We start from the raw sequence: 12591 nt of genomic DNA on the forward strand, positions 1-12591 counted from the left end.
TTAGAAATGAGTAAGCTTACCTGTGTAAGTGACACTTGCGGATAAAGTGGTGTAGATTTGTGCCCTATATCTTTATGTTAGCCCATGGTCTGTGTGCAGGAGTTTGATCTCTGTCATTGTGTTAGTGGCAGGATCCATTTCTGTGTTTCAGTAGAATGCCTTGTGTTTGCATGTTTTTTGCATGCTTCATGTCTGATGTTATTCATATGCACTTGTCAATATATTAGCACAGCATTCTATGTCATATATTGGAAGTACCGTGCCCCATTGCTATGTTAGTGATATGTCTTATCTCTTTATATTAATGGTATGCTGGATATCTGTTAGTGAAATGCCCCAGGTTTGTACATTGGAGGCATTTCTGATTTCTGTATGTTAGTGGTATTTTCCAGGTCTCTGTCTTATACTTTATATCAGTATTAATTAGAGAAGGACCTGAGCCATGTTGTTCAGGGCCAGATTTAGGTCTGGATTCAGAACTAAACTTTCCCGAGTTTTGAGCATGTTCATATCCATGGTTGCAGTGTGGGCTCATGTCTAACATTAAATGCAAAAAAACACATTAGTGCAACATTAAGGATACAGGTTTAAACATTAAAAAGTCAGCACTTTTCATTTTAAGTTTGCACTCTGCCTGCTGGTCAGCTTGCACAAAATGATATAGTCCTTAACATGTGACCACATCCTGTAAGTCAAATAATAATACATTTTGCTACTAACTTAGGTACAGTGTATCCAAGATAACCTATGAGCTGTGGATGGTATCTGTCTCATAAGGCATAAGCACAAGGGGGTAGAGTTAAGGTTGTTTATTTGATCTTCATTTTGGCATTTCCTGGCTTTTGCATGCTTAACCATGAAGACTTCACGTTGCACTAACTTTGTTTCTTGTGTTTATTTCCTCAATGATGATGATTTTTATTTTTAAGAAAAAGAAAGAAGTGGGGAGCAAAAGACTTAGTTTTTTATAATTAACTGGCATCAGCCATCAAATGACAACTGGAATTTACCAATGTCAGTAGAAAAAGTCACACTTAGGATTTGATCCCGTTACTACCCCTCACCCCCTATTGACTTCAGTTAAAGCAGGAGCTGGTCCACTTAGAGGCGCCAGTCAGCCAAGGACTGATTTCTGTATGTTAGTACTGCAGCCTATTTATACTGGTGGACTTACTACTGATTTACACCTGTGTAATTGAGAGTAGAATCTGGCCCTAATATGCATTTCCACACTTGTATACAGACCTTGTAAGTCTGTGTGAATTAAGGTAGTGCCAGGGCTTGCTGAATGTAAATGTTCATAACTTCAGATCTGCTCAGTCAATTGTCATCATACTCGGCATAACGTATAAATCTCTGTGTGGTCTACATGAAACAAGCCAGATTTGAAGAAAACTGGAGCAAAAGTTTTAAAATTACATGATCATTTAAAGTTGTAACATTTTGAAAAGGGCACATCTGGCTGCAATATCTGTATATGCTGCACAGTGCATATGAAAGTATGCACCTTTAGAGTTAACATCATCTACTGTACCTTCTCCATGTGCAGTTTTTCAGCTGGTCAGGACTGTGGTTAATCAAAAATAAAATTTTTTTTTCAAACTAAGTAAAGCCTCTATTCATCAGTGAAGATTGTGGGCCTGATGATGGACACCATTACTATGGTGAAGGTTAAAGATGTGTCCCATAGTCAATGGGACTACTCATAGTGTACAGCACTGCAGGTAAAATGCACCCCATGCAGAGGAGCCAGACAAGGGCTTAATTGTCAGTTAAGTGGTGCTTAGGCCTTGCTGGTCCCCTGCACAGTGTGATTTTCACCCTGGTAATATACCTTTACAAGATCAGGTCTACATTAATGCCGTGTTTCAATTATCAGTCATTTTAGCTGTAGCCCTGTCCAAATAAGTGGGGTTGGAGTTTTTATAAACAAGAAAAGTGTATTTTTATTTCACTGCATCCAAATCAGAACTAGCAGAAGGGATTTTAATTAAACTTAAAAAACCCAAACACCTCACAGTCAGGCAGGGACAAAGCATGTAAAATACCAGCCACGTAGATGAATGTGTCAGAAACAATTTGTAAAAATAGGTGATTCTAAAGGTTTGATTTGACTTCACAGCCTGAACTTTAAAGTGTGCTACCAGATGCCCAGTGGAATGAGCAGGGGATGAAAGAAATGTCCTGCAGCTCATACACAGTTAGGCCCCGATCCTGCAACTGAATCTGTTGAGCCCAGTTGTAGGATCAGGGCCTTATGTGAGGAATTTCTTTATTATCAGATAAATTATGATCTTTAGCATCAGACAGCAACTGTCCATTTTTGTGCAACCTGTTGAGATTCTTTCACAGACAACTTTAGAAGGCTTCAAAAATCTCATGCAAATACTGGCTGTACATCCTTTCTAATTTCCATCTTATGGAAAAATCAAAGAAAAATAATTAAGAAAAACCAGCTTTATTTGATACTTTTATTTATATGCAAAACAGCGCACCATTCATGAGAGATATGAAAAACGCATCAGATAGAAACCAGATTTATCTATTTTCACTACAAAATATTGCATTATATAAAGCAACAGAGACACACAAAAAAACCCTGAAAAAGATTAAAATCTTTGGATCGCAGACTTCTTTTTTCTTTTTTTGTCTCTAAAACGCGCTCCTTGTTTTGAGAGATTCACAGCAGAGAACATGAAACATATTCAGGTTATAGAATTTTTTTGGTTGTTACAAAGGAAAGTAGTCCTGGATTTTTTTTTATTTTTATTTTTATTTCTTTCTTTTCTTTTCTTTTTTTTAGGAAAAAAGTCATTTCCTAAAAAAATACCACACACATACGCACACACACACACACACACACACACACACACACACACACACACACAGACAAAAAAACTACTTCTCTTATAAACTGTTTGTAAAGTACTTTTCAGACATAACTATAGTTCAGAATAACAACAAGTATTTTAAAAAAAAAAATCTCTAGTGAAGTGCTAGTGTTGATCCCACACAAAAAAGAAAAATCCTTCAAGAACAAATGTCTTAATATATAAAATATACTTAGAAACAGGGCGGAAGGGAAGGTTGTCATATACAAGTGCAATATAACTGGAGCAAAAAACAAATAACCACTGTATTGATCCCAACAAACACTTGAAAAGTTAGACATAATATTCCACAGGAGAAAGTGTAAACACTCGACTATATAAACCAATTGGCACAAAGTATCCAAAGTAAAATTGTCACCACTCAGAAAAATAAATAGGTCTTGAAAAAAATAAATAGTCTACTCCTTCTAACATAAATAAAAAATAGTTATTTTTAACTGCACCCATGGGTCACATGTTTAAGGTCACAAGTAGATGTTTTTGGATATATAAAGGGGCACTTGACAACCTGAAAAACAATCTGATTTTACATTTTCCTTCTAAAACTGGACTTTCTATATGTGTATCACCAAACTGCTCTTCCACCTTGTGGTATAGGTGGGAAAAGATTTTTAAAAAGAAAACCTTGCAAAATATTCAGTCTATTTTTATATACCCCCAGAAGACTTTGGAAATGCATCTGCCCTTTCCCTTTTTATGTTCTTTATAGCTTCCTTTTACCCTGTGAGTCTTTAATGTCCTCATTCAGCAAAGCACTTAAGCTTGCAGAACTTAGGGCCGTTTTAAAGTCCCCTTGACCTGGCAAGTGCTTAAGTGCTTTGCTGAATTGGAGGCTAATTGTAGAAGTTCTCGTGTGAAAAACAAACTGGTCTCTTGCGTTTTGTGTAGGGCACTGTGCGATTGTCCGGGAGGAGAAATAAAAAAGTCTCTAATTTCGGAGCTTTTGGCCCCTAGAGCCATGACAGCTCTGAGCTCTCCTTCAGTAAGAAAGGGAGGACAATGAAATGTTACCTGCGCAGTCTGGAGTGATTTCCAAAGGAAAACTAGCCCTGCAGGAGACAGCGAGTCGGTCTATTGACATGAACGGTCTTGGCTGGTTATCAGGCCCTACAGAAAACGCAGATGCATCCGCAATGTCTGAGCCGGAGGCCTCTGGGGAGCCCCGCAAAGCTGTCCCGAAGGAGTCAGATCCACCCCCGGGGCCGCCAGGAAGGGCTCCGAGGGCCCCTCCCGTCCCCAGGTGGAATATGTTGCAAGTGTCTCCCCTTGTCAGTCTCGCCTCCCGGCAGTGCGCGTCGCCTCCGTCCCCGCCAGCCCAGCTCCCGCGGCCCCTCTCCGCCGCGGCCCAGCCCCTACACGTCCAGCACGTGGTTGAGATAGGAGATGTAGCAGATGGCCAGGCGCAGGATCTCGATCTTGGAGAGTTTTTTGTCCGGGGGCAGGGTGGGCAGCAGTTTGCGCAGCTCGGCGAAGGCCAGGTTGAAGGCTTCCACCCGGATCCGCTCGCGGGTGGCGTGGGCCGAGCGGTACTTGGCCGTGGCCCTCCTCCGGCGCCGCTTCTCCTCGCGGCTCAGCTGCTGGGGGTGCAGGGCCGCCCGGCCGCCCCCCTTGCCCTCCCCGCCGCCCTCCTCCACCGGCTCCGGGTCCGAGACGCAGCAGCCCAGCAGCCCCTTGGCGTCGGTCCCCGCCAGGGACTCCGGGTCCGAGGGAGCCGAGGAGGGGTGATCGGAATCCGCCGCTTGGTCCGGGCTGAGCATCATTTTGGTGGGGTGGGGAAATGAGCCTTCAGTGACACGGGAAGGGGACGGGGGAGGGGGCAGGGGAAGGAGGGAGGCACAAAATAGAAAAGTCCACACTGTTACTGTGCAAGCCGACCGGCAAAGCCCCTTTCCCCTGGGCCCGGCCCAGCCCCTCCCAGCTAGCGGAGCTCATCCGCCGGTACCAATCCGGGCTGGAATTACACTCCCTGGCCCTGAAGATGCCAAATCGGAGCGCCAAGGGGAGTCAGGGAGGGCGCCCTCCGCTATGGGGAGAGCAAGCCGGCAATCGCCTCCCAGGTCAGGACACGGGGCCGCATTCTGCTCCTGACACGCGCGGGTGTAACCCTGGGGGAGTCGTTCTAGCCAAGGCAAGGGAGTGACTCCAGATTGACACCATTGCAAGGGAGAACAATTTGGCCCAAGGAGAAAGAAACACCAGATCAAACCAGGAGACCCGCTAGAGATAGGGCCTGTTGACAACAACGAGACAACAATGTGTTTGGGCACAAAGGCGGGTTGGGTATAACCAGACTAGACTAGGGTTTGATTTTGCTCTCTCTTGCGTCAGTTTTAGCTTTGTGTCATTGACTTCAGTGGAGTTACTCCGGAGTAGAACCATGCCCTCTAGCCTCTGATTATATCTCCCTTTACCTGGCTTTGAAAAACAACATTACATAATAATAATAATAATTAATAATAGTAATTAATTCATAATAATTACCAATGTCCTTCCCCTTGCCTGAGCCTCCTCCCTACTTCTCCCAAGGGTTTGTAAATCCCAACTAACTGGTTCTAAACAAAACAACCCCCATCTCAGTAAAATAGAGACGATACAAAAGATAAATATTATATCTTACCTAGGTTATAACAGGGAGATTTCTGTAGAGGAAACTCAAATCCATTTTTTTTATTACGTGGAAAGGGTTACTACCAATGATCGTAGGAATAATAATAACAACAATAAACCATACAGTATAATTTACAATCTAACATCTGTCAACAGCTTTTACAGAATATTCTTCCTCTGATCATTTCCCTAGTTTGTTTGCTTGTGGAAACAGGCCCAGGGAGCAATAACAAAATAAAATAAGAATAAAACAATAATTCAGCTACTCTCCAAATATTAAATAGATTTTTCATTTCTAAATACAGTATTTCCCCTCTACCAATTGTCTGTTAAACTTTTTTTTTGCTTAACCCGGAAATGGAATCCAATATGGATTTGATGGCTTAAAATAGAAAGAAATATAGCTCAAGACCCTTTAACCATAACAAGGCCAGCGTGGAAGTATGGGGGAGATACAATCAAACCTATAGGATCTAATGTAGCTCCTCTATTCTATTCTTCGTATAATGCGGAGCTGCTTTCTCATGCTAATTTTCTTGAATCTGTAGCGTCAGAGTAACTGATTGGATGGGGATATTTCTGGGTTCCAGGTTATTAAAGATGGTTTAAAAAAAAACTTTCACATTTCTTTTCATTCTCTCTCTCTCCCCCTCCTTCTAAAATATATAAATAAATGACTGAATTTAGACGTGCCTTTCAAAAGAAAATTGAATCGTATCTTCTTGCAGCTTCACAGAACACCATCTGTCATGTAGACAGCAATACAAATCCAGGAACTCATATGGACATGCCGGCATGTAATAAAACAATACATCAGGCAACTAGAGAATAACCCTGGACACAAATGTGGGGTGGGGGAGGGAGGAGGGAATACATCAACCTACCACAAAAATTAGGATTACAAAGTATTTCAGTGTAAAGTTTATGATCTCAACTACAGTACTGTGGGCATTTAATGATTTATTATTATTATTTCTTATTATTATTACTCAGAACCAGTTTGCAAAAAAAAAAAAAAAACTTCAAAACGAAAGACTGTATGATTCTGAGCGCATTAAAGATTTGAAATAAAATAATCATGATAATTAATAATAAAGGGTGGGGGGTCAGGTAAGCTTCCACCCTGTTTGAAATGCTTTGCACACTGAGGAGCTTCCTGAGAGGAAAGGCTGAGTGGGAATTCAGAGTCTAAAACCCACTTCCCTCTGTATCTAGTTGTTTTATTACAACACATCCACACGGATTAAAAGTCTATCAATATGCCGGCGAATGTGTCAAGAAAACAAACAGTGGAACTGCAGGAAGCTGTGTAGGGAGCAAAGGAAACAAACATGAAGCGATTACAAAAAAGAAACAGGGGGGAAAGAAAAACAGCAAGATTTCTTCATTTAGAAGAGACTCGGGGACCACTAGAACTTTCCGAATTGCTTATTGCTGTTTTAAAATGCTGATGACTTTACTAATGAGGTTCTGAAAGCAAGAATACAAAACAAAATAACAAGCCACTACGCAGGTTAAATATCAGCGATCTTCTGAAAAATACGAATAGCGTCTTTCAGCTGAGAGGTTGATTTGAAAGAAGGGATAGATAGCTTTTGAAAGAAGCTTTCGAAATTTACAGCGTGGCAACATATAAAACGGGAAATTATAGCGTTAGTTATCGGAGAAAGTTGCTGTAAGGTTTGTCCATACAGCGTGTTGAATTCCCTTCCTTTACGATCTGGGTTGATCTCAAACAATATCCAGCGCCTATGTTGGCAATCTGAACAAAGAGAGAGATTTCAAATAAAACGATTCCAATTTCACCTGCAAAAGAATATTAGTTAAAGAGCTCTTACCTTGCCTGAGTCTTTGCAACAATCTTTCTTAAAGCCCCCTTTCCCACACCCTGGTGCTTTTACAGTTCGAAACTCCAGGAGAGGAACATTAAAAAGAAAAAGAAAAATTCAGAATCAAAAATAAATTAAAAGCAGCGAGTTGTTCTGTTTGAATTGGAAAAGGCAGATCTCATTCCTTGTGATGGCCTCGCAGGTCCAGAAATGGAAGATGTTATCTAATTTTTGGAGAGTATAAATAACAACGTAGGTAATTTAAGACGAGTTAGAGATACATTTTCCCACCAGAGTCTTTTTTTCTCCCAGAGATCTAGAATATATCAGTAGCCGGTGTGTTTGGTGTGTGTTTGTGTGTGTGTGAGGATGTGTTGAAAAGTGCTGTTTTCCCCTTCTCTTCCTCCTCCCAGGTCTCGATAAATAACAAAAGAGATGCAGAGATAAACACAATCAAGATATTTCCCCCCCTCTCCTTCCTAATAGCAGCACAATCGATAAAGATGATGGTCGGGATAAGATTCAATTTATGTTGTACTCCTCGGCTTACCCCTGTAAAGAGAAAATGCCATGCAGGTCTCTGATATGATCTGGCTCAGAAGTGAGATTGTTCTGTAGAGATAGGCTTTGTTCAGCTGATGTCTCTTCTATTCCCAGGCACACAATACTGTAAATCAGGAATAATGATGCGTCCCCTTCTTCTTTTTATGTATGTATTTATTTACTAGGGTGCAGGGAAATAAATGTTTAGTTTTCTTCCAGTCCTTGAAGATCAGATTTAAAATATACCCCGTATCCTTCTGTCCCAACTCCTTCTTTATCTCTTTTATTTATACATGCATATAAACCATTGCCAGTGGCTTGGAAATGCTGCAAGAGATGATGTTGGTGAAAAAGTGCAAGTCCCCCGTGTAGTGACAGCGAAGCAAAGAAAAGCTGGGGAAGGTGGCAGAGGGAGAGAAACTGAGATGCTGTGGATTCTCTCCTGGTACCAAAGGGTTGAGCCTGGAGATGGTGGAAGAGATAAAGGCATAGGGAAAGAGGGATGGCATCCCCCCCCCCTCACTTAAATTGATATTTAATGGGAAATCCTATTGGACAGAAACCTGGACACGTGTCGCTTAATTGGACTTGACATCTGTCACAGTGTGGGAGTTTTCACAGCCCAAATATTTTCAGCAGAGCAGAATTCTCACTGAATCGGTGCCACAAATTATAACAGTCGAAAGCAGCCCGTGATAGAAACCGTAGCCTCTGGATATGCAGGCTATGGCCATGTTTGCTCCCTCGCGCCCAAACTATTGGCTACCCACTCGTCTAGAAAAATACCACTGGCATTGTGCATGGAAGTTAATAAAGAAGCTTTAGACACCAATCTGCATTATATACATTATACACTAAGCTCAGTGAGACTCCTCAGGCTGTTCTCCAGCACATTTCTTTAGTGCTGGCCCAAATGTCCAATACACCTGGAAGTGCACCCAGCCTGGATGGATTGTGGGGGGAAGAAGGGACATGGTGGCCCCAGGGTTGTTCAACAAAGCAGATAATAGCCTGGGACAGCAGTTTGCAACCTTTTTTCGTTTGTGGACCCCTAAACAATTTCAAATGGAGGTGGGGACCTCTTTGGAAAACTTAGGTGTAGTGTGCAGCCCCCCAGGGATCTGCAGACCACAGGTTGAAAACCACTGGTCTGGGAGGGCGCTTAGCCCCCCCAGCCAGGCGAGACAATGGGATGCGGGGCGCAGAGCTCTATGCTGGGCCAACAGCTTCTTTGGCACTGAAATGAGCCAGAGCTTGGTTTTAGAGAGGTGCATGGCACTGCCTGGCACCAGGGAAGACCCCCAGGGCAGTACCCCGGTACATTTTCTACTGCCAGCATTTTGGGATGAATCTGTTGCCAAGAAGCATTTCTTTGGTGGGAAGGGGGAGGCTCTGTGGTCATGGAGCCAGGCCTTCTGAGGTCTGCCCTGACACTGCTGTTGACTGGGAGGGTGGCGTTGGGCAAAGCACTTCACCTCTCTTGCCTTGGGGTTCCGCAACTGTGCCAGGGGGAGACTATTGCATGGGGGTGTTGAGAGCCCCAAGTAGTAATGCACTTGCCCAGCATCCTGGAATTAATTCAGGACCCATATAAAGTGCTTTGAAATCTTTGCGTGGAGGACACCAACACAGGGCAAAGCCTCAGTAAAGGTTTTTTTAATAATAATACAACATTATGTTGACTGGGACTGAATAATTTGCCTGCTCTGTGGGGTTTCTAAGAATAAGAAATATTCCGACAATAAATGCAATGCCTAAGTCACCGTGGGTGTACATTGGCACAGAGCCATTCCAATCAATGTGGGAGGACATCTCTGGAAGGTGCGTCCTTTGGAAAGGGGCATTGCTCCCTATGATGTGACGGACTGGGTCTGGAAGCCCCCTGCTGGAGGCCTTGCTGCCCTGCCTCACCCTGCCTCACAAAAAGGCAGTAGAAAGGTCCTCCAAGCTGCCTAGAGCAGCTGTGTAGGAAGCAGCCAATCAGGTCCCAGCAGGCTAGTATAAGAAGAGCTGCAGGGCCAGTGTGAGTTCAGTTCTTTGTTAGAGTTGGAGAAAAATGGATGGTAGTTTGAGGGAAGTATGAAGAGTGAACAGAGGCTGTGGGGATTTTTAGAAGTGATACAGTTTATTTAAATGGATGTGGTGGATGGCTGCTGTCTATAGGATCCCTGGGCTGGGACCTGGAGTAGAGAGTGGGCCTGGGTCCTCCCCACCTGCCATTGGGAAAGTGGACTTTGATACATCCCTGAAGGGGAATTGAATTCTTCTAGTGGCCCAGGTGGAGAGCTGGAGCTGGAAAGGCCCAGAGAGGTGAAGAGTCTTCAGTGAGGGAGCCCTGGGGGATGTGGCCTTGCACGATGGCCAGGACTGCTTGAAGAGCAGGGGCCATTTGCGAGAGCCCAGAAGGGGCTGAGACAGTTCAAACCAGGGTACTGTGATAGGCCTGAACTCAGGAATAGGGCTGCAGATAAAGAGACATTATGGAGGGCTTTGAGCTATGCCCAGTTGGACTTGTGTCCTGGAAGGGGGTTGATATTTTTTTATTTCTCATACTGTCTGTGTGTGACTTGGCTGGAGGGCTGAGTCACTGAAGACCTGACATAAGCTAAGAGAGCAGGCATGTGCAGTGAGATGGGGCACACTCACCTCTCACAAGTACCCCCATTATACTTCCCCCTCCCACATTGGGTCCTGAGGTAACAGCAGGCAGCCAGGGCCTTCTGTTTTGGTGTTCTAACAATCCATTGCTGCTCTGGATTCCTGGAGCTGCTCTTTGGCCTCACTGGTCCAATGGAGCCATACTGCTAGAACTCCCTGGTGGTGGCTACCCTTAAAGGGAAATTCTCACTGTAGAAGAGAGGCTGCAGAAATGCAATATAGCCTCTGGCTTGGACTCTCTAAAATGTATGTCCCCTGAGCCTTGATCCTGACTCAAAAACAAAAGTCACACATGTGAGTGTCAGTGGGTGCTCTTCTCTGCCCCTTCCCCTGTGTGACTGGTGGGCAGGGCCTTGGGGGGAAGAGGCTGGATGGGGCCTTACGGTGGAGTACAGATGGGGCAGGGGCACAGCCCAGGCAGTGGGGCCCACAAAAGATTAAATTGTCCCTGTGGGTGCTGGGCACCCTGTTTTTTTGGGTGGATACTTGGGCCCTGGAGCACCTATGGGGTTGATGCCTGTACATTCACTCCTATCCTGGCCCTCTAGTTGCCAATCCCACCACACAGAACCTTGGGTCTACAGACAGCCCTCTGCAGAATCTGAGGAAAGGGAAAACTGTTGCTGTAAATACCATTTTTTACCTAGGAAGAAGAGATACAAGTACAGATCCAGGGCATGATTGAGCTCCAAAATATTAGGACTGTATCATCCTTTTTGCATCTGTAAGCAGAGAACCAAAATTCTCCCCCAGGAGGGCATGGAACTGGGTAGTTGCAACATTCCTCACAGCTTGCAGATGTTCCTCCACAAGGAGTCTGTAAAGATCAGGCTAGACATGTGGAAGATCCAAGATCACTCCATGGCTTTGCCTTCTTCCAGTGCAGCCAGATGTCCCAGTGCATATTAATGCAGATCCAGTCTCATATTCCTGTTTGCCCCATGGATTTGGGGGGGTGAGGAGAATCTGGCATAGTGTGGCAGGTCCTTTCTCCCCAGATCACATGCGCTGCCTATCCTCTGCTCACCTGTTTATCTGGCTCCTCCTGCCCAGGGACTTCTGTGTGGGGAGAGGCATACATGCTGTGGAGGCAGCTTTCCCAAACTACTGCTCCTTCCTCAGATCTGGTGGGAGGGAAGGTTGGCTTGCTGTGTTCATGGAAACATAGGGGAGTCCCTATAACACAAGGAAGGGGACAACAGAGAAGGAAGCAGGAGGGAGGTGGTTTCCACAAGCTAGGTCCATCAAGCTAGTCGTTTGCACAGTGCATGCATTGTGCACTGATCTTTGATGCTGACACTGTCATTTTAAAATTTATTTTTAAGTTTTCCTTTTCCTTAATTTGGTGCATGAGGGTGGTTCAGCCACTCAATCACCTGGGTCACTCAGTAGCTAGCAGACAAATTTTGACACCACATAACATGCTGTTTATTACTATTTGATTACACCCTCAATATATCCTCCAGGATACCAAAATCCAGAGGGCCCCGCTCTATGGAGATTACAGACTAACAATCCAGTCATGCAGCTCCTAACCCAACTGAACAGCCCCACTTGAAGTCAGTGGAACTTGTCACATCAGTAAGGGCTGAAGGGTCTGACCCTAGATATTTTCCGATTCAAGGAATGGGACTGATCCCCTTGGAGGCTACAGGTATCTGTTCTGAGACTAAACCGAGAAAGCAGTAAGGCAAGCTTCCCTTCCACACACCCTGGCAATGTGCCTTGCTCCTGGCATGGAAGAAGCCAGTTCTAGAAATGGATGGGGAATCTCCATGACCCATTCACTCCTTGAACTTTCTGCCAAGGTGGCAAACACGGGTACCAATTCTAGGGCTATTTATGATGGCAGGTTTTGTAACACTTTTCTATGGGGAAATGGGCTGACAGCCAACAACACTCTTTGTTTCATTTGCTTAGTTGTATTTTTGCTTTAGATTCTGTGTGCCCATCAATCTCTGGGGGGCAACAGCGGTGTTAATACCTTTCTTAAAAAAAAGACCTTGTGATAGGGTGACAAGGTGGGAGAGGTAACATCTTCTATTGGCTCAACTTCTGTTGGT

General features: G+C 44.2%; 1 protein-coding gene across 2 annotated transcripts; it reads right to left on the reverse strand.

The window, feature by feature from the left end:
• Positions 1–2515: 2515 nt before the first annotated feature.
• Positions 2516–8347, reverse strand: NHLH2 (nescient helix-loop-helix 2). Of its 2 annotated transcripts, XM_084650609.1 has the most exons (3): positions 7878–8347; positions 7337–7551; positions 2516–4674 (listed from the first exon to the last, which is right to left on the reverse strand). In XM_084650609.1, the coding sequence occupies exon 3, from the start codon at positions 4649–4651 to the stop codon at positions 4244–4246; it is 408 nt and encodes a 135-aa protein (XP_084506735.1). In that variant the 5' UTR covers positions 4652–4674; positions 7337–7551; positions 7878–8347; the 3' UTR covers positions 2516–4243. The 2 variants fall into 2 exon arrangements, with proteins under 2 accessions (XP_084506735.1, XP_084506734.1); XM_084650608.1 differs by having other exon boundaries at positions 7337–8347.
• Between the last annotated feature and the right edge of the window lie 4244 nt (positions 8348–12591).

This window comes from Lepidochelys olivacea (genome assembly GCF_965140295.1).
Source record: "Lepidochelys olivacea isolate rLepOli2 genome assembly, chromosome: 1".
Classification (NCBI taxonomy): domain Eukaryota; kingdom Metazoa; phylum Chordata; order Testudines; family Cheloniidae; genus Lepidochelys; species Lepidochelys olivacea.